This window comes from Ochotona princeps, chromosome 11, assembly GCF_030435755.1.
Source record: "Ochotona princeps isolate mOchPri1 chromosome 11, mOchPri1.hap1, whole genome shotgun sequence".
Lineage (NCBI taxonomy): Eukaryota > Metazoa > Chordata > Mammalia > Lagomorpha > Ochotonidae > Ochotona > Ochotona princeps.
The window spans coordinates 13303583-13325930 of NC_080842.1; the positions used below are offsets into that span (position 1 = coordinate 13303583).

The 22348-nt window shown below is 36.6% G+C and overlaps 1 protein-coding gene across 5 annotated transcripts in view; it reads left to right on the forward strand.

Annotated features, from left to right (window-relative positions):
* TEX15 (testis expressed 15, meiosis and synapsis associated) overlaps positions 1 to 22348 on the forward strand; it is a 73066-nt gene that overhangs the window by 45962 nt on the left and 4756 nt on the right. For 4 of the 5 annotated variants that reach the window (XM_058669838.1, XM_058669840.1, XM_058669839.1 and 1 more), the window contains 4 exons: positions 1825 to 1971; positions 4054 to 4216; positions 12187 to 19442; positions 21367 to 21425. In XM_058669838.1, coding sequence (XP_058525821.1) covers positions 1825 to 1971; positions 4054 to 4216; positions 12187 to 19442; positions 21367 to 21425 — 7625 coding nt within the window. The remainder of the gene's footprint in view (positions 1 to 1824; positions 1972 to 4053; positions 4217 to 12186; positions 19443 to 21366; positions 21426 to 22348) is intronic. The other variant, XM_058669841.1, reaches the window with a different exon arrangement.

The following is a 22348-nucleotide window of genomic DNA, read 5'->3' on the forward strand; positions in this document are numbered from 1 at the left end:
ATAAGCAATGTCAGCCTTTATCATCTTTGTCTTCTTAAAGTATGTATTTTTCTGTCCTAATTGACACTCCTTTATTTCTCTGTTTGGCTTATACCATAATTAAAACCATAGAGTTTTAAGCTCTCTCCTGTGCAACGTTGTATTACAGTCATTTGGCTTAAGCTAAAATTGTGAAGCTCTTCCCATTCAGTTTAATAGTGTTGTGCCTTCATTGTTTATTGATTTTGATAATTGTGCTACTCTCAACAAGGATGTGAACTTCAGAGACACCTGGGTACTGGAAACAGGGCCTCTGAAACGTGTGTGTGTGAAAGAGAGAGAAACAGAGAGAAAAAGAGACAGAGGGCAGGGAGTAGGGGGCAGAAAGAGAAAGCACTGGTTTAAAAACAGCTGACATGTAATACCCAACAACAGTGCATCATCAAGCTTAGTGTACATTCTTTCTCTAAATTACAAGAAAGTGAAATTTTTTGTTTTTTTGTGTTTTTTAATATTTATTTAATTTTTTGTTGAAAAGTCAGATATACAGAGAGGAGGAGAGACAGAGAGGAAGATTTTCCATCCATTGATTCCCTCCTCAAGCAGCCACAACGGCTGGAGCTGAGCTGATCTAAAGCCAGGAGCCCCCAAGCCTCTTCTGGGTCTCCCATGTGGGTGCAGGGTCCCAAGGCTTTGGGCCGTCCTCAACTGCTTTCCCAGGCCACAAGCAGGGAGCTGGCTGGGAAGCAGGGCTGCCAGGATTAGAATCGGCTCCCGTATGATATCCCAGTGCGTGCAAGACGGGAACATTAGCCACTAAGCTATCGCGCTGGGCCCTAAAGTGAATTTTTATTTTGCTTTTTTTTTTCTCAAGGTATTTTAGTTTTTTTTTCATGTCACAGTTCTATAGTCACAGGGATTATTCCCTATATCCCCCATTCTATCTCACTGTCTCCCTCCATATAATTACAGTAGTATAGTCCTCTCATTTGCTTTATTTCTTAGAGCCTTACAGTTGTTGTACCTCAAACAGTGTTGTTTTGACTTTTAAATAAGTGCGTTGATCTGCTAAACTTAACAGTAGTATTGGTGGCTTTATGTAAAATATGTGTTCTTTTTAAAATGCGTATTCTTGTGTTATTCATTACACTTTGTTCCAGCTTTTCTTTTGCCAATTATTCTCATGATTTCAATTTTCTAAAAGTTTTTGGTTGTTTTCGCTGTATACAAAAGTTCTAACATAAAGCAAAATAAATTTGTAATGATTTCTTGGAATTCGTTGTTAGAAAAGAATTTCACTTTGTGACTAGGTGAATGTTTTATTTCTTACTATGATTTTTCATTGTATTTTTAATAATTAACTATTTAACTTGTTTGATATTTTGTACAAATTAAGAGTGGAATTAAATTTTTTGTCCCATACCATTCTTTGAATAATAGATTCTTCCTTCACTAATATTTTAGTAATTTAATTTGTATGCTGTACTTTATTATATGTGGGTTCCTGGGTGTTTTAATTTTGTTACAGTTTTTATTTTTTCCTTAGCCTTTTCTTAAATGTTAAATAAATGTTTTAACATCTGCAATTCTAATTCACCTCTCCTGTTCTGTCATTCTCTGTAACCTAAATTAAAAAAAATGTGAGCTATTGTTTGTATAATCTGGAAGGTAAGCTTTTGAACTAAAACTCATTTGTAAAAGATTTTCTGAAACCTGTTAAATCATCACATTCATCTAGGACATGGATCATCTTTCCATTTATATTTCTGCCCTTTTTGAACAGCCATACTTTTCTATTTAAAGAGTGATTTTGAAAGTATTTTGATATATTCTTATATTTTTAAGGTTCTGTTTGGAAAAGTAAAGAAAATCCAACCTTCGGTGGATAAAAGCAAAGTTTCTTTAGATCCTTCTCCTAACTTTGATTGTCATATGTCAAGAAATGCACCTTCTCTGAAAGATACTCTTGAACTCCAAGCTTACAGTTCAGTGGTATGTTGACAGTCATGGTTCATTTGATTATTTGAAAGGCATACACGTCACATTATGTAATGCAAGAATTTGAAAGCACAATAAGGTGACTGTTGTTAAAAACAATGTGTTGCATAATTCAAAACAGCCTCACCATAAATAATGATAATTATGTTTTTGAAATATACATATTTTGCGCTTCATAAATATATAGTTATGATTTATCAGTTAAAATAACACTAACCTAAAAACAGCATATTGGGTATTTAACCTAGAAGTTAAGATACATGTATCCCCCATTGGAGTACCTGGGTTTGATTCCTGACTCTAGCTTCCTGCCAGCACAGACCCTAAGAGGCAACAATGATAGCTCAGATACTGGGTTCCTACCACCCCCAATGAGACAAACACTGTTACATTTTCATTTTCTAGTTTCAGCGATGCCCACTGCTGCCATCTGGGAAGAGAAGCTGAAGGTGGGAGGGATCCCTCTCTCACTTTTTTTCTTTCAAATAAATTAATCTTTAAGGACACAAAGCTGTATGTTATTGATCCTTTGTAAAAGGAGAAAAATGTTTTATGCTTTAGCCATTAAGTGAAGTAATAGTCTTTTGTTTTAAAAATCATTTGAGAGATGGGGGGGAAAGGGGGAGGAAGGAAGGAAGGAAGTACAAAGAATAGAAGGGACAGAAAGGAGGCACTCTGAGCTGGCGTTATGACACAGAAGGCAAATCTCACCTGCAATGGCAACACCTCAAATGAGTGCTGGTCAGCATTCTGGCTGCTCCACTCCCAACCCAGCTCCTTAATAAGCTGGAAAACTCAGGAGATGGCCCAGGTGTTTGAATCCCTGGTACCCACCTGGGGAGTCAAGAAGAAACTCCTTGTTTCAGCCTGGCACAATACTAGCTGTTGCAGCCTCTGGAAGTGAATCAGTGAATAGAAGATCTCTTCACTCTGTTTATTCCTCTCTGTCTCTGTAACTGTGACTTACAAAATAGATCTTTAGGAAGTGAGGAGTAAAGAAAGAAGAGGAAAAAATAAAGAAATTGCTGTGGTTCATGCCTCATATGACTGTAACTGGCAGAATTGGGCTGTACCAACGCTGGGAGTGGGGAACTCAATCCAATTCCACAGAAGTAGCAGGAGTCCATTACTTGAGCCATCGCTGCTGCCTCTCGGGGTGTATGCAGACAGGATGATGGAGTGAGGAGCCAAAGATACATACTAAGCCGAGGGACACTGTTACGGAATGCAAGCATCTAACCGGTGTCTTAACCCCTAGGCCTAATACCTGCTGCAGTTCTGTGAAATCTTGATTAGATACTTTGTGAATCTGTAGAATTTTTAATAGTTTTATCTATAATCATGGAACATTAAATGAAAATGAATCTTCTATAAAGAAGTGTGTATGTGCTCCTGTATGTAAAATGTATTAAGCAATTTTTATATTCCTAGTTAATTTTCCCATAAATAAAACATAATGTGGTTCAGATTTGAAAACTTTTGTACTTTTTTTTAAAGATTTATTTATTTTTATTACGAAGTCAAATATACAGAGGAGGAGAGACAGAGATCTTCTGTCCGCTGATTCACTCCCCAAGTGGCTGCAACGGCCAGAACTGAGCTAATCCAAAGCCAGGAGCCCGGAGCCTCTTCTGGGTCTCCCACGTGGTTGTAGGGTCCCAAGACTTTGGGCCGAATTTTTTCACTTCCAGTGGAGAACTGTTTCTTAACAACAAATTGGGTCTGCTTTTGAGAACAGTAGTAACCTATCAAGAAAAAAAATATGGTATGAATGCAACAAGGTGGAGGAATCCACCATGGGGGCGGTTTGGGGAGGGGTGGGGGGAATCCCAGTGCCTATAAAACTGTGTCACATAATGCAATGTAATCAATAATAAAAAAAAGAAAAAAATATGGTTTGGAAAAATGAATTTTATATATCACCACAAATATTAACATTGAGAAAGACAGAGGGAGAAGATGCATTCAGTAAATAACATTGTGCAGTTTGTTTTTAAACTATGAGCTTATTCTAGTATTACATCAAAATTAATCAGCCTATATTTGATCTTTTTTTTTTTTTTGCTTATCTTCCAGGTTTACTTCTATGAATACAATCTTTTTTCAAAGCCAGTAGATAAACCTAGGCAGTGTCTTCCATATGCAGTAGTAACAGTAAAATTTATTGGCCAGAGAGTAGATAATGGACACCTTATGACATCTTTGCGAGCCTTTTCGGCAGGATTGCCTAAGAGGACTGGTAAGAGACCGACATTATTCTACTTCAATTGCATTTGTACTGGTTTTAAATTTCTGAATGTTATCCAATGCACTTGTATTCTGAACAAAATAGTTCTTAATTACTTCTTTTCCATTTTGTATATCTAGAATCATACTGTAGCTATTCCTGTGACTTTTGCTCAGTATTTGTGTGATTTTTCCATATTGATATGTTTAACTGTAGTTTATTTTCGTAGGTAGGTGATGGATGGTTGAAAGTATAAATGGAGAGGATTTCATTATGTCACTGGACATTATTCTGTGGATATTTGAGCACTTTACAATTTTCTCATTCTAAATGTTTTTAAACATTTATGCAAGAATCTCAGTGCATACATGCAAGAGTTCTATAAAGTATATATTAATACTGTGTATGTGCAAATTAAATAGGGTGTCAAGTGGCTTTTTTTCAAAGCATAATATATGTTGGCAAGTATGTAGAGTTATAAAATCTGGTACAACAATAAAAATAAATCTTTAAATTTTTTTTTGTATTGGAAAAGCAGATATACAGAGAGAAGGACATAGAGAAAGATCTTCCATCTGCTAGTTCACTGTCCAATTGACCGCAATGGCCAGAGCTGAGCTGATCCAAAGCCAGGAGCCAGGAGCTTCCTCCCAGTTTCCAATGCAGGTGCAGGATCACAAGGCATTGGGCCATCAGCTACAGCTTTTCTAGGCCACAAGCAGGGAGCTGGAAGGAAAATTGAGCTGCTGGGACACAAGCCAGCACCCATATTTACAGTTTACGAACATAATGGGGCCCAGCATGGTAGACCTACCAGGTCTCACATGAACTGGGCAGGAACCCAGCTACTTGAGCTGCTTCAGGTCTGCATTGACAAGAAGCTTGAATCAGCATCTACAGCTGGAAATCAAATCCATACACTCTGATATACGATAAAAATGTCTCAACTGGCATCCTACCGCTAGGCCAAAAACCTAAAACTTAAGTAATACCTCTCTGAGGTTTTGTTTTATTTATTGTTGATAATGTATCAGTTCAGTGGCTTTTAGCACATGAACAGATTGTCAGCAACCAGCACCACAATTTTACAATCCTAAAGCATTTTAAAGAAACTCTGGACCCAGCACAGTAACCTAGTGGCTAAATCCGTACCTTGCATGCTCCAGGATCCTATATGGGTGCTGGTTCATATCCTGACTACTCCACCTCCCTTCTAGCTCCCTGCTTGTGGCCTGGGAAAGCAATCGAGGACAGCCCAAGACCTTGGGAGCATGCATCCACATGGGAGACCCAGAAGAGGCTTTGGGCTCCTGGCTTCAGATCAGCTCAGCTCTGGCCATTACGGCCACTTGGGGAATGAACTAGCGGTTGGAAGATCTTCCTCTCTGTCTCTCCTCTCTGTAAACCTGACTTTCCAATAAAAAATAAATACATCTTCAGGAAAAAAAAAAAAACCTCCGTATCCTCTAAAAGCTGTCTTATTATTTCCTTTCATGGCACCCATTTCTAAGCAGTCATTTAATCTGTTCAGCTGTGTTAATAAGCTTTTAATTACCTTAAAATGCCTGAGGAGAGCAACTTAGGAGAGAAAGTTTGTTTTGACTGATAGTTTGGAGATTCACAGTTCATGATCAGGTGGTCAGTTCCACTCTTCTAATCTCTGATTGGAACTCCATGGCAGCGTCTCTTCAGAGATGATTACGTGAAAACGCAGGATATAGAGACACAGAAAATGTGCTCCTCCTCCATGCCCATGTATGTTTCTTTATATAGCATTCATGATTTAGTCATAAGGCTCCACCTAACAGTCTGATTCAGTTTGCTCACTTCCCAAGGATTCTTCATACATAGTAATTAGATTGGATGTTCACCCTTAATCCGTAAGACTTAGATATTTAAATATACGTATTAATTTGGGCAACTAAAATTTATTTAAACCATTATATCTGGACATTTCATGTGAGTGAAATAATCTACTTTGTTGCCTCTTGTGTGTTACAGTGTTTTGGCAGTTTATCCGTATTTTACTGTGTATCAGCACTTCAGTATTTTTCATGAAATAATATTCCATTGTGCACATGTACCACATTGTGTTTACTGTTTAAACAGTTGATGGACAGCTTCATTGTTTCCATCTTTGGGCAGTTACAAATAACTCTGAGAATGATTATTTACAAGTTTTCATATGCATGTGTGTTTTCATTGTCTTGAATGTATTGTACCTAGGAATAGAATTACTGGGTCAAATGATAATCAAATAAGGAGGTACTAGACTGTTTTCAGAAGGGACTATACCAGTTACATTGACAACAGTAGTGTCAGAGAATTAGAATTTCTCCACAACTCTGACCTTTTGACCATAGTCATCCATTTCAGTATGAAGTAAAGTCTCTAAGGTGTAAGTTTTATGTTGTCCATTGTAACTGTGTACAGATACAGATTTTTATATTGATCTTGCTGAATTCATTACTCTAGTATTTTTGGTAGATTTTTGTGTGCTTCTATATTTAAAATCATATCAATAGGGTGACTTGGTTTTGCTTTTTCCTGTCCAGTTTGGGTGCTTTTTATTTATTTATTTATTTATTTTTGCCTAATTGCTATGGTTACTACCTCCAGTAGAACATTTAAGTGGTGAAAGCAGGCATTCTTGCTCTTACCCTAGAACTTCACGGCAATATAGTCATACTTTCATCACCCCCTAAAATATCAGTTGTGGGATTTATTTTAGATGACCTCTATCATGTTGAGGAAGTGCCTTTCTGATCCTAATTTATTGTTTATTTGAAAAGATATTGTATTTTGTCAAAATATTTTTCTCTCTTGTGGTGAATGTGGGGTTCTGGTGTGAATGACATTGCTTTTCAGATGTTAAGGGGAAAAATTTGCATTCCTAACCTGAGATACACACACACACACACATATACGCACATATACCACTCTATTAGTGGTATATTTATTTATTTTCTGTTTCCGGTATCATTTTGCACCAATGTGGTTAATGATTTTGAGCCCATTTTCATGATAATTAACTCATCTATAGTTTACTTGTAATGTCTTTGATTTGGTGTTAGTTGGAAATAGGTTCTCATAGAATGTGTTAGGAAATGGGCTTTTTTTTTTTTTAGCAAAGTTTGTGAAGAATTGGTATTCATTTTTAAAGCTTTTGATATATTTTATTCATGAAACCATCCGGGGCCTGGGTTTTTTATTTTAATTAGTGTTTTGTGATTACTAATTCAGTTTCTTTGCTGATTATAGCCTTTTACAGATTTTCTACTTTTTATTGATTTGATATTAGTAATTTGTGTTTTTGTAAGAGTTCATTTCTCTCCACTTACCTAATTTATTGATATACAATTGTTCAAAGTACTCCTTTATAGTTCTTTTTGTCTCTGTAAAGTTACCTTTTTGTATGCAAGTCTACTGATTTGAGACCTTTTTTCTTGATGTAGTTGAAGGTTTATTATTTTTTTTCTAACAAACTACTTTCTTTTTTAAGATTTATTTACTTTTCCGGAAAGAACTACAGAGAGGAGGAGATATAGGTCTTCTTCCATCCATTGGTTCACTTCCTAAATAGCCATGGGAACTTCTTCCAGATCTCCCACATGGGTTCAGAGGTCCAAGCACTTGAGCCATCCTGCTGCTTTCCCAGTTCATGAACAATGAACTGGATTGGAAGTGGAACAGCCAGGACACAAGCATATCCATGTACGATGCCAGTGCCACAGATAGAGGCAGGGCCAAAATGCTTTTATTACTATTTAACTCGGCTATTATTTTTTTTCCATTCATGTTTTCTAATAGCAACTATATTTTTTAGTGTCTAAGATAGAATTTCATGTTGAATCATTTATATTTTGTTTTGTTATGCATTCTTTTTGCTTTTTCTGCTGAGAATATTTTAATCACCATTTGAATATGAGGGGAGAATCAAGGTGGTGGAATAGGGTAAGGATGCATTTAAACACATGCAGAAACATTAGCCAGAGTGAGCAGAGAGGTCACATTCCAGGAAATAGGAGAGGACAGAATGATGGCAGAGAAGCACTGGAGACTGACGCACATGGAAAAGCAACAGCACAAACAACAGTACTAGGTACCCCAGCAGATTTCAGCCAATGGCAATCTAACCTTTGCCTGCAGCTCCCCCAGCAGCCAGGTGGGAAGGGGAGTTCACTAGGGGCTCAGGAAAGGAACTGAGACAAAGAACTGCCCATTGTGTTGGTTTGTTTGCTTTGACCAGAAGCAGACAGAGCAGCAGATCCCAAACAGGCTGTGAGGGAACAGGGTAAATTTCACAGCCAGAATGTCCACAACAGCCACTTTGGGTGCCTTTTTGTGCAGGGAGGCAAAGGTTACAGGAAAGGAATGCGCATATACTGAGCTGGGAGCTAATTAATGTCTGGCTCAATGCATTACAAACATGTGGCATCCGATAAATTCCACCCAAAGTAGGTCTGGGTAGCCCCCAGACCTAATGGCCAACAGATCCAGAACTCAATGAGTGGCACATCAGGTACCATTTTGTACAGTGTAGTAAAGGCTTTGAGACTGCAGGGGCAACAGTGAGCTGCACAGGTGCCGCACTGGGAATGAGCTCACTGAGCTAGCTCAGAGCATTACACTGGTCCCACATCAAAAACAATACCAACTTTGACATCTTACGACTCAAAATAGGTCCATGTGGCCCTCAGATATAATGGCCAGCAGATTCTGGAAAGATCAGCACTAACAACAACCTAGCTATTTAGAGCGTTGGTGTCTCCCTAATCCTGGGAATTGCTCATACCAGAAATGGGAGAAAGGTTGTTCAGACAACGGTGCAGTCTCAGCACGGGAACACAGGAGGTAGAGAGTGTTGAGCCAAGAGCCAGGGCTCAGAGATTGCGGTGGAAGTCTAACACAAGAGCCAAGATCTAAAACTTGCTGGAGTGAGTAGCACAAGTGATTCAAAGACCCGTGTACCAACCATAATAAGTAAAACAGAACTGTAGACCTGTGGGTGACACAGCTTAGAAACCTGCCCTGAGGAGAATTTGCTAACCAAAAGTATAATGACCAAGAGCAAAAGAAGAGGCAAAGGCACAATGAATATTACTGAAGACTCCCCTGCAAAGAAGCAAAAGCCCTTGCCAACCTCAGAGTTAACAGAGGAGTACATCGAGAAAATGGGGGATGCAGAATTCAGAAAACTTACTATTAACCTTCTTATCAACTATGAGAAACACATACAGGAATTCAAGGAATTTAAGGAGTATGTCACATAGGAAATAGCAACACTGAAACAAAATCAAGATAAATTATTGGAAATGAATGATGCAATCAAGCAATTTAAAAATTCAGTGGAAAGTCTCAATAATAGGCGGAAGGAGGCAGAAGAAACAATCTCAGACTTGGAAGATATTTATTGTCACAATGGGGAAACAATCAAAAAGCCGGAAGTAGAGCTGGGTCAAGCTAAAAAAAAATTAAAGAATTAAGAGACACTCCAGCAATAGCACTCCTAGGAATATATCCAGAACAATTGTTTTATGAGAAACCAACATGCACTCCTATGTTCATAGCAGCACAATCAGTAATTGCAAAAACATGGAAGCAACCAAAATGCCCATCAACAGAGGACTGGATAAGAAAGCTATGGTTCATCTACTCCATGGAATACTACTCAGCTATTAAAAAAAACAAAATGCAGTTCTTTGTGGCCAAATGGGCCAAACTGGAAACCATAATGCTAAGGGAAATGAGCCAATCCCAAAAGGTTAAATACCACATGTTTGCCTTAATTTAAGATGATATGATGTTATGTATAACATGTTATGTTATGTTATGTTATGAATGTTATATGTTGTGTATAAACTAAAATTGAAATGTAAGTGAGGTGGTCACAGAAGGTGGCTAGGAACTCGCATTTACTTTTAACATATTGGTTACTCATTACTATGTCAATTAATTCCATAATGATGTAAATTTTTGCTGATGGTATGTTGGAGCTTTCAATTGACTGGGATGATACTCTGCTGGCTCTGTCTTCAGACCAGAAAGGGTATACCTAAGAAGCCGTTGAGCTCTATGTTTGGTATACGCTTGCAATGGGGGAATCTCAACTGAACTTGAGCTGTGGTTATGCAACAAGGTGGAGGAATCCACCATGGTGGGAGGGTTTGGGGAGGGGTGGGGAGAACCCAAGTACCTATGAAACTGTGTCACATAATACAATGTAATTAATGAATTAAAAATAATAAACAATAATAAAAAAGAATTAAGAGACACTACTAAAAGGCAAAATATAAAAGTTATGAGAGTTCCAGAAGGCACAGAAGGAGAAGCTGGGTTTTAAAATGTATTTAATGAAATAATAAAGGAAAACGTCCCTAATCTGGAGAAAGAATTGAGAAATAATATCCAGGAGTGGCACAGAAGTCTCAACAGAGTTAACCAAAAGCAATCTTCACCACGGCACACAATAATCAAGCTCTCTTCAGTCAAATATAAGGAAAAGATCCTTAAATGTGCACAGGAAAAAAAATCAATTGACCTATAGAGGAATGGCAATTAAATTCACAGGAGACCTCTCACAGGAAACGCTACAGGCCAGAAGAGAATGGAGCAACATATTCCAGATTCTAAAATCAAAAAATTGTCAGCCCAGAATAACATACCCAGCAAAGCTTTCGTCTTTGAAAATGAAATAAAATCTTCCACAATAAAGTTTTAAAATGTGCCTTTTCAAGACCTGCCCTACAAATGATGTTTAAATATGTTCTCTTGACAGAGAAGACGAATAGCACCCGTCAAAACCAAAGGCAAATGTGAAGAACATCCCAGTAAAAGAACAACAGAAGACTAAATCAGTGAACAACCCACTGCTAAAATAACAGGACCAAATTACCACCTATCCATATTACTTCTGAATGTAAATGGGCTTAAACGCATCAGTCAGATGCCATAGGTTATTAGACTAGTTTAAAAAACAAAACCCATCTATTGCCTGCAGAAGACACATCTCACCAACAAAGATCAGTGGAAACTATATCTCATGGATTTTGATGTTTTTATTTTTAGTTTCATTTCTTCAAAACAGTATTTTTTCTTATTAAATTCTTTACTAACTGATAGATCATACAGTAGCATCATTTTATGCAGAAGGTTCTTGATTTTAGAAGGTTCTTGATTTTTTTTCATCAACTATACATTAGTCATTCAGTAGTATGATATCTAACTTCATGTTATTTTTAATTCCTTTTTTCTTCCTGTTGTTGATTTTGTTTTGTAGCTTTTATTTAAGGAGATTTATAGTAACTGTGTAATGGAGACTATCATATCCAGATGTGAGGATACAATGCAGTATACATCTCTACTTCCAAATCAGAGATGAACTCCCAATGAAGCTGTTTACTATCTTGACAATAGGATGTTGGACTCTCTGCCATTGTCCATTGCCTGCAATGATGGACTTATGACTGTTTATGAAGAACTATACTATTGTAATAATACAGGGGAACTCAGTGGGGAGAGGGGGGATTTCATGAGAGGATAAGGATAGCTTATGGAATTATCAGATGGTAATAAGAAATGACAAAAACATAGTATAAACTTTGACTTAAAATTATTCATGAGGTGTGGGTGTTTGGCACAGCTATTAAGGTATGTTCCAGGATGCTTGCATTCAGGTTTATCGTGCTTAGGTTTCAGTCAAGGCTTTACTTCCAATTCTAGCTCAATGGGAGACAGCAGATGATGGCTCAAGGTCTCAGGACTTATCCTGTCATGTAGCAGCCCAGATTGAGTTCTGGGGTTCAAGCTATCACAGGCATTTAGAAAGTGAACCAGAGGTGAAAAATACCGTTTTCCCACACTCTGTCTTCATTTAAATAAAATGAAAATAATCTTAAGTAAAATCAGATTATTCAATGATACTTAATTTGTATTAATGGAGTTGTTTATAAACTTTTTTTCATGTTTTTATTGTTTCGCAGAAAGACCATGTTCTCTGAATAACTGTACGGTGGCCAAAAGAATTGGAAAAGGAAAAGATGCTACTGTCATCTTTGAGCATTTCAGGAAACCTGCAGATCCATTTGTGCAGGAGAACTGTTCATGTAATCCAGTAAATTCAGAGAAAAATCTTTCCAACTCAAATATTACTAATTCTTATGGAAATACACAAAATGGAAGCATTCCCATACTTGAAACAAATAGTGTACAGACAGAGCATGATTTCGCAGAAATTAGAGGCACTACTCAAGTAAATGTACATGATTCAGATCCCTCATCTATGTACAGTGATAACAGAGAAAATGTCAATGGTGACCTTTTGTTAAATTTGACGTATCTTAAAAGTATTTTAAGTGGTATCTCTACCACTCTTCCCATTCATAACAATACTGGCTCCAGCACAGTTATTACTTCAAAACTCATCAAAGATCCAAGATTGACGAAGAGAGAAGAAAACCTAGGAAAACAGAAAACTGCTGCAGGTTTTAGTGACATTTTGCCAATTGAGAAGAGTTTGGGTTGTGTTAATTCAGAAACAAGTCTGTCAACTGTGCCAACAAATTCTACCATCTCATCTGAAGTTGTGTCTGGTGATCATGCTGTTGCTACTAATTGTTTGGCTATCCCATGCTTCAGATTTTCTTTTGATGAAACACAATCTCAGATTCACCACATGGACTCTGAGAACTACCATTGTGTTACTCCCAGTAAAGCTACCACGGCAGAATCATGGAAGGACCAACTTCTTCCAGTTTCCTGCCCAATTTTTCTGTCAGATGTAGTTTCAGACATGGGCAATCAAAAGCACAGTGAGGAAAAAGCCCAGAGTGCCCAACAGAGAAGCAGCATTGAATTTTCAATTGAACAAGACAATCAGGCATATGAGTCAATGAACCCTTATGCAGAAGAACCTGGTGCTCAGATCTATGAAAAATCACAGTCTTCAGATTTGAAAACTGACTACCAGAGTGGTCACCAATTACCTATAGTTTTTCCACCCCAAAAGAAAGCAAGCACAGATGAATACATTCAAAATATTGGAAAGTTGAGAAGCTTCACTGAATCAGAAGACAATTTCAATCAAGGAGAAAAGCATTCTTTCTGGAAAGAAATTAACTGTGTTTCTAATGGAACCAAAATCAATCCCATAGATAATTACATTTCATTAAACCAAAATTGCAAAGAGACTGACTGTCTTAATTCTGTTGGGGAAAACTGTGGCAATGTGATCATTTCTCAAGAGTTAGACATACCAAAATTTCTCACATCTACTACAAAGGATACAGTTAAACTAGATCATCTGACTTTAGAATCACAAAGTAATCTTACTCCAAGTGTAGAGTGTGCTTCACAGAAACTTCCTCATCACTCTATGAAGTATGATGATGGCATTCACACAAGTTTTCCTCTAACTCAAAAGCTAATGGAATTGAATTTGGTAAAAACAAATCAAAATTGTGTTAGTATTATGAGTGATGATTTACAGGAAGTAGAAGACATTGCCCAAGACAAAAAAGAACTCGTTGATGGAGTTATTTCAACTAATGGCATTGAAATAGTTCATGATTATTCACATTGCAACGTAAATAGAGAACACATGGGTTTGCATGAAGAAACTGAAAATACATCGGTGTCATTAGAGAACATTCAGAAAGACTTTGAACTAACTCCTCGTGTTGAAGATCAAAGTCAGGATAACACTCTTTTTGGTAATGCACAGTTGAACATTGATACATACCTGAATATTAACTGTGGAGAACAGAGAGACAATGATAAAGAAAATAAAAATGAGGATAAAAAGGAAGATAGTGCATCATTTCCAGGAAACAACATAGAGAATGTATGTGTAGACAAAAAACAGAGTTTTCTTACAAACAATGACTGGACCAATATAGATGAAAAGAGAAACAATGAAAATGGCAACAAAGTAGAAATGTCTAGTACCGAAGGACTTTCTTCTACATTTAACTTGATTTGGAGAGAAACATATGTACCAACAAAAACTACATTAAATGATACCGACATAAAGCAAAAGGATACTGAAAATACTGGAAGAAACATAGAGCATTTGGGTTCTCCAGCACTTCAAGAAATTACAGGTTCTTCAGTGTGTGTGGCCTCCAGTGCCACCACAAATGTAGCTGTTACTACTGTGCCTGTGTTGGACACAAATCATGACCATCAAAGAGACCAGCTTAAAAAAACATATTCTGAGAACGCAGATGGTTGTGAATTTGACATAGATAAAAAGCTACAAGATTCATTTCATCACTCAAAAAATGAAAATTCAATTCTTCCAAATTTCGATTTGGAAAATGAGATTGAGTTAGAATCAGAATCAGGTGAGAATAGTAAACTTGGGTCAGAATATGATGATGATACTTTTACGTTTCAGCAAGATGCACAAAGCCATAGGAATGTGCTTTATGAAGAATTTGAGGCCTCATACAAAGCTCTGAAATCTCGAATTGATTGGGAAGGTTTATTAGGAAATAGTACTGGGGAAATAGAAGCAATGGAAAACAGTGCAAGAAGGGAGAAGCGTGATCAGCATTACTGTAAGGAGACTAATTGTATTCATTTCCCCTCACAAAAACACAAAATAGAGATGCTCAACCCAAGTTTTGTTCCAGATCTAAAAGTTAGAATTACTAACATATTTAAGCTAGGGTTGAGCCACACAGCTGACTCCTTTGTGTTTGAAGATAACTTTTACAAATCTCCAACTAATTCCCCAAAACAAGAAATAAATAAGAAGGGGGAAATTCCAAAAACTGAAATTTATTCCCAGCCTTCTGGTGAAAATTCAGATTCTCCTGGTAAAGATAAATCTGGTACCATAAGGCAAGAATCAGGACTGCAGAATAAATCTGAAGGCTCCCTTTCATCTGATCTGAGTGCTGATACGCATGTGAGTCTCATATCTGAAAGACATAATAGCAACTCTTCAGTTATTGAAACTTCTGATGTCACAGTAGTAAATTATGAAAGTGAATGTTCCTATAAAAAATCAAAAACTGATTGTAATGAGACAAAAAATGAGGACATGAAAAGAAGAAATGGCAAAAGAAAGCAACACTCATCTTTTAAAGATCAGAACGTAACACATAAAGATTCCAGACAGCATGAAATTTGTCAGAAGAGGAGGCGGCTGGCTGGTGAAGATTCATCTGAATGTTTTTCTTCATTATCCCAAGGACGGATTAAAACATTTTCACTGACAGAAAAGCACATTAGGAATGTCCTGAATATTCTAAACAGCGAAGCATCCCTATGCAAAAGCAAACGTCTTTCCAAAAAACTTGATAGAGCTGTTCTTCACTTAAAAAAAGCTCATAGAAGAGTTCACACATCTTTACAGCTGATAACTAAGGTGGGAGAACAAACAAAGAGTCCATTACCTAAAGCATATGCAATAATATGCAATAGTTTCTGGGAAAGTTGTGATCTACAAGGTTATACTCCTGTGCCTGAAAGAAGATATGGTTCAACTAAGCATTTGCTGTCAAAAAGGAAACACAAAAAACAGGAAGAGAAAAAAGCTATAGAATTTAATATTAATAACTCAGTAAGCAGTGTGTCAAAGCATAAGTCTTACAAAACAAATGGAGAAAGAGTCACAAAGTACCTTTCCAGGAAAAGTATGAGCAGTGTCTCCAGAAGCCACACCACTATTCATGTGACAGAGTTTCGTAATCAGAAACATCGCAAGTCGAAGTTCCCTCTATGTTCTGCAGCCCAAAGTGTAAGTCAATCAGCATGTATTAATAACAGTGTGAGAAATCCTTTTTCATCAGAACTTCAGCCCTTTTCTGAAAAAACCACATATTTGTTTTCCTCAGACCATCAGGATGATGATCTAACTGAACAAGAGAATCTTATTGACATAAAATTTTTATCTAATATTAGTGAATATGAAAATGTTACAAACCATTCACCACCTAATAATGATGCCACAAAAGAAAAAGAAAAATTTGAAACTAACAAAGGAATAAATGAATGTAATTCAGTATCATTAAGTCACATGCAAGAAAACAACACAGACAAAAATAATGGTGAAACTTGTGTAGCTCACACAAAGGTGGAAGCTGACATACTTATTTCAGTCTTAAAATCAAATGTGGAGCAGGTTTTGAATGACACCTGCAAACAAGATAACCTTATTTTATCTGGTTGTGAAACAAGCCTGAAAGTAAATTTTCCTGTAGAACAGTGTCCTGCACCTTTCAAGAGTTCCAAACCAACATGTATCACAGATGATTTCCTTATGGATCCATTAAACTTAACTCTGATAGCAAGCAAAAATCACAATATTCCTCAATTGTTAGCAATTACTCCAGTAATAGAAGCTGATGAATATTCCAAGTCTCATGCAACATCTGTGACTACTTCACACTGTCAGCAGGAATGTGGTGGAAAGGAGCTTGTAAAGTCAGGACGCTGTTCTTCGAGTGAGTGCTTCCATACAGATGGGAATGAAGCGAATGTTACTGAGAATTCTGAGTCGGGCCTAACATCAGCTACTGAAGAAAGTAAAAATCACAGGGGAAATATAATGAAGAAACTATCATCCAGTGATAGTTCTCTGCTCTTAAAAGATAATAACGAAGACTCTTTGAGACAATGTATTACAGAGAGAGACATTCAGGACAGAAAAACATGTGAAGTGGAACAGGCAGAAAAAGCAAAAAATTCACTTTACAAGAGAAGAATGACTAAAAGGTCAACTGTGGAGACTGAGTATCAAAATCAAAAGAGTAATATTTTAGAAGAATCCCACTTAAATGAGGAGATAACTAAAACTGACTTGCTTAGTTCTCATTCAAGCATTCAAAATATTACCGTACAAGCAGTTTGTGTGAATGACACCGTCCGTAAACAACTAAAACGAAAGAGAGAGGAGGACAACGAAGTTAGAAGTAATGACCACATTCATTCTGACTGTATTTCCCAACCAGGCAGTATAGACATTAATCATATGCCTGTTTCAATTGCCCACTCTGAAGCCTCTAAACTTGTCACTCATCAGACAAATCTTACGTCATGCATAGGTGGCATAAAAAAAAGAGAATGCTCAGTTAGTTATCTGGCTCCAATAGCTGAGCTCTCTCAGATTTTGCAGAGGGCAGATAAAGCAACATCTTTGCAAGTTCTCCAAGAAGAAACTAAGGTTTGTCAAAATATGCTCCCTTTATTTGTCAAGGCTTTTGAAAAAAAGCAAGATTGTTCACTTGAACAAATCCTCATTTCAAGAGAATTCTTAGTGGAACAAAACCTATGGAATAATTGCAAATACAAGTTAAAACCAGGTGCTGTTGACACTTTGGTAGAACTTCAAATGATGATGGAAACTATTCAATTCATTGAAAACAAAAAAAGACTTTTAGAAGGTGAAGTGACATTCAGAAGCTTACTTTGGTATGATGATACATTATACAGTGAGTTGCTTGGTAAACCACATGGTTATCAACAACAGTCCAGTTTCTATCCTGGTTTCCAAGGAAGATTAAAGTACAATGCTTTCTGTGAGTTGCAGAGTTACCATAATCAATTAGTTGAACTGGTCGCTGATACGAAAAGGAAAAATAATTCATATTATGCATTCTTAAAATGCAAACGACAAATCAGTGAATGTGAAGCCATAATGAAGCGTTGTTCTGATTGTTTTGACTTTTTTCTGTCTGTTCCGTTGACCTGTGGAGTTAATTTTGGTGATAGCTTAGGAGATTTAGAAAATGTAAGAAAGAATACTTTAAGGTTGATCAGTGTGTATGAGGACTCTCCCAAAGTTGATTTGTACCCAGAAAAACAAGACCATTTATGGATTGTCATAGAAATGATCTCCTCAAAAGTTAATTTTATTAAGAGCAATGAGGCAGTAAGTATTAAAATATCTCTTTTTGGTCTGGAACATATCTTTTTTGATGCTGCAAAGAATCTTGTTTGGAAAGAAAGGAAACAGTCTTCCAGCAAAAAGTTCTCAGAGATAAATGAAGTGAATCAGTGTGCTTTTTCTAAGCTGCAGAAGATATGTGATACCTTATGTGAAGATTTAAGCAGTGAACAACAAACTTCCAGTATGCAGCTTGAGGAGGGTACTGTGATGGCTTCCAGAAAGACAGATGAGGTAATAGACAGAGCAACAGTTAACATAGAGAACTGTAGGTTTAACAATAATTTGCTGTCATGCCTAGGTATTTCTTGTGTTGGTGAAATATTGGATCAAGCTGAATTTGCAGACTTCAGTAAATTGCAGGAACTCACTCTGAGATGTACAGATCACTTAGAAATGTTAAAAAAGTACTTTCAGATGACTCAACAAGAAAACACAGATAGTATCTTGGTTACAGAAGAAAATGTTCTGGATATACTAAAAAGTCACAAGCAGGGCACTGTAATTTTAAAATCTGAAGCCATTGAAACATATATTGAAATTGTCATGCTCTCAGAGACAATTCATTTTCTTAAAAATTCAGTTGCAAAGAAACTAGGCAAGCAGAGGTTCCGAGGTATGCTTTGGTTTGATTTGTCACTTCTTCCTGAACTGATTCATTGCCAAGAAAACATGGCTGCTTTCTCATTTCTTCGAGGTAACCCAGCAGATTGTCTTTGGGAAGTATTAGAGACTGACATTTCTGAAGTTAAAAAAGATCTGGATATTATCCACAAGTATAGTGAAGCTGTTAATTGCTCTTATGCTTTTCATTTATTCTCAAGAGAACTGGAAGAACTTACAGAAATAAAAAGTCTTGTGGAGAAGTCTGAATATTCCATTTCCACCTACATAGACTTTGTGCCGTACATAGCATCTGTAAACTATGGAAACAGTATGACAGAATTAGAATGCAACTATAGTCAGTTTTCTGCACTATTGAAAAATGTAATGGCTGCCCCACAGAAAGATTTGGGGAAAATGGCCCATATTATGAAAGTCATGAAAACGATTGAACATTTGAAGATTATTTGTGTTAAAAATGCAGAATTAACCAATTCCTTTACCCTGTGCCAAATGCTAAATAATAGAAGGAATATTCCCAAACTGAATAGAAATGGAAATACACAACCTGTTGAAAGTAACATTATTTCCTGTACTCCAATTAAAATGCCTTCAGTTTCAGAATGCGAAACTAAAAATGTCTCAAATTCCTCCAAAAAGCGATGTATCACTGTAGAAAGTTGTGAAGACTCCCAGGAAAAAGAGAAAAACACTGCTGTTTCCAGTTGTAAAAAGCAAAAGGTATGAATGTTTTAATACAATGTGTAAGTGCTCTTTTTGAGAATAGGTTTACTGTTTAAGCAAACAAGTAGTTTGCAGAATTATGAAACAGAAAGGCTTTAAATGCTGCCTTAAAATTAATTTAATAACAAAAATTTATTTTAGCTATAAAATTATGTGTGCTTCTATATTTATATGACATAACTTGCAGCATTCAGCTTTGTCTTTTATTTATATGAAAGGTGGAGGGTGAGGGAGAAAAAGGTCTCTGGCTACTGATCAGCTTCTCGGAAGCCTGTACTAGGACAAAGCCAGGGCCCAGGATCTCCATTTCTATATGATTATGAAGCAGTTGGAAGAAACCCTATGATTATGTTTTATCAAGTTTAACATGGCATTATGTATTTGGCATTGCTTTGTGGATTCTGCAAGTACTATTTTTTATCACAAAAGTTACAATAAATGAAGTATTATTTTCTTCAATGGTCAGAAAACTAAGGCATAGAAAGACTCAATTACTTCCCCAAGGTCAAAGAGATTGGTAGAGCCTAGAGCTAAAACCAATGAGTCTAGCTCCATAGCCCATATTAACAAGTGTTCTGCTTTGAGAGTCTTCTATTACAACTTTTCAAGAATTTCTGAATTCAGAAGTACAGAAATGGAAACCTGTATGCAGAATGAAAAGTAGGATTCATTCTTTGCACTGTGTGAAACTGTTTCTAGTGAAACTGGTTCTGCAGACTTGGAGTGTAATCACCATCCATTGTACTGTTACTTATGGAGAAATACTTCCAGCTGTTTGACATCGTTACAAAATACAACAGGAACACAAGTTGTGTACCACAACATGTAAGACAATAGGAGGTAGCTCAAAGTAGTTCTGTCACTATCAAACAGAGAGAAGACCCAGGTTGAGTTCTCGGCTCTTGGCTTAGGGCTGACCCAGCCTCAGCTGCTACAGGCATTTAGGAAATGAGATAGCAGAGGCAACATATTCATTCTCTCAGTCAGTCTCTCAGTTATTTGTGCTCTCATACTCTGTCTCAGAAAAAGTAATAAGTAAATGAGAGGGATGGTTAAAAATGGTGTAGATGCTGAGAAGAAAAGAAAGATTAGGAAATGTGTGGATTCCATGGAAAAGCAGCAAATCTCTGCTTTACAAGAAGCAGCACTGCCAGATGGTTAAACATGAAGAGGCTATTTCAGTTGCAGAAAATAAACCCAGTGCTTGTTTAATAACTTTTTTTTTCAGAATTGAGTTTAAATTTAAAATTATTTTAGCAGGCAAGAGCAAGCTAAGGATGGAAACAGTTGTTTCAGATTATAGACTGTTAAGCATAAGCCTATGGATTTTGAACTTCATTCTTTACATAATGAAGTGTAATGTCATATGAAGTAAGTTTTCTTTATTTGAAAGATAAGGTCCTTGCATTACACATGCCGGCATCCATATGGGACTGGTTCTAGTCCTGGCAGCCCCGCTTCCCATCCAGTTCCCTTCCAGTGGTCTGGAAAAGCAGTCTAGGACGGCCCAAGGCCTTGGAACCCTGCACCCGTGTGGGAGCCCCTGTGGGCTGTAGGCTCCTGGCTTTGGATGTGCAGCTCTAGCAATTGCAGCCACTTAGGGAATGAATCAGTGGATGGAAAATCTTCCTGTTTGTCCTCCTCTCTATATCTGGGTTTGCAATAAAAATAAATCTTAAAAAAAAATTTGGAAAAAGATATGAGGACAAGGAAATAAGGATTTTTTAATCCAACCATACTTGAAAATGAGAAATCCAGGAAAGTCATTTATTGAGGGGGAGTGGGGTTGGATGTGGAGAGGTCATAGTAAGAGATCATCATTAATTGTAGATAAAGACAAAACAAGTGGTTTAAAATGTCTGATTTTAAAATAGTATTTATATTTGTCATCACCATTACAGATTTTATATCTTTCAAATAGGTTAACATGAAAGATGATGCAAAAATCAACAGAGAGAAGACAACAGGCAAGCATCCGAGGTAAGAGTTGCCAAGAGCTCTGTCTGAAGAAAAACTATCTAAAAATGGACAATTATTAAGGAAGATAAAACAAATTCTTACTAATTTTGTTGAGTAATATGTGTAAGTTAGTAGATGAACTAAGGCAGTAAAAGAAATTTGACATCTTCAGTTCAGCCTAAGGAATTTGAATTGAATTCTATAAGTACTAATGGCATGTGAAATGTGTTTTTTTAGTGATTTATAAAAGGTAAAAGTGGTTCTCTGTACAGTGAAAAGTTAGCCAAAGCCTGGAAGTGTTATGGTTTTGCAGAATAAGAAAGGAAATTCATATTTAATGTGTGCTACTTAGTAATAAATTATAGGACTAGCCACTGGTTTATTACAAAGAATGTAGAAGAATAGGACATGAATATATTTGATACTTGAGTAGATTTTACAACCTAGCCAAGTTTCAAAATTGCCAGTTTATACAAATTATTGGGAACATTAAGTAGTATATTTTTGCAAACATACATATATTTTATGAGTGCAGACTTTTCATAAAAGGATATTTTAATACTGCAAAATAAGTATTTCTTTAAACTTAGCAAATTATTTTTTTAAAAACTAACCACATTGTTTCCATTATGTGTATCTTTTCCATTTGGACACGAAGTAGTGTCACTGGACTTGATGAACCTCTCTTGTTTCACCTCTGTAAAACTTTCAGTTTTATAACTAGCTTCATTTAATTCATTTTCTGAAAGGAATTTTTATTTTGTATAAAATGAACAAATAAGCAATCTCATTTTGTCTTGATTTTTCTTCCCTTAAAAGAACATTTTTTGGGACTAGTATTGAGGTACAGTGAGTACAGCCACTAACACACACCAGAATTCCATATGAATGCCTCCTGGCTATTCCACTTCTGCTGCAGCTCCCTGGTAATGCCCCTGGAAAAT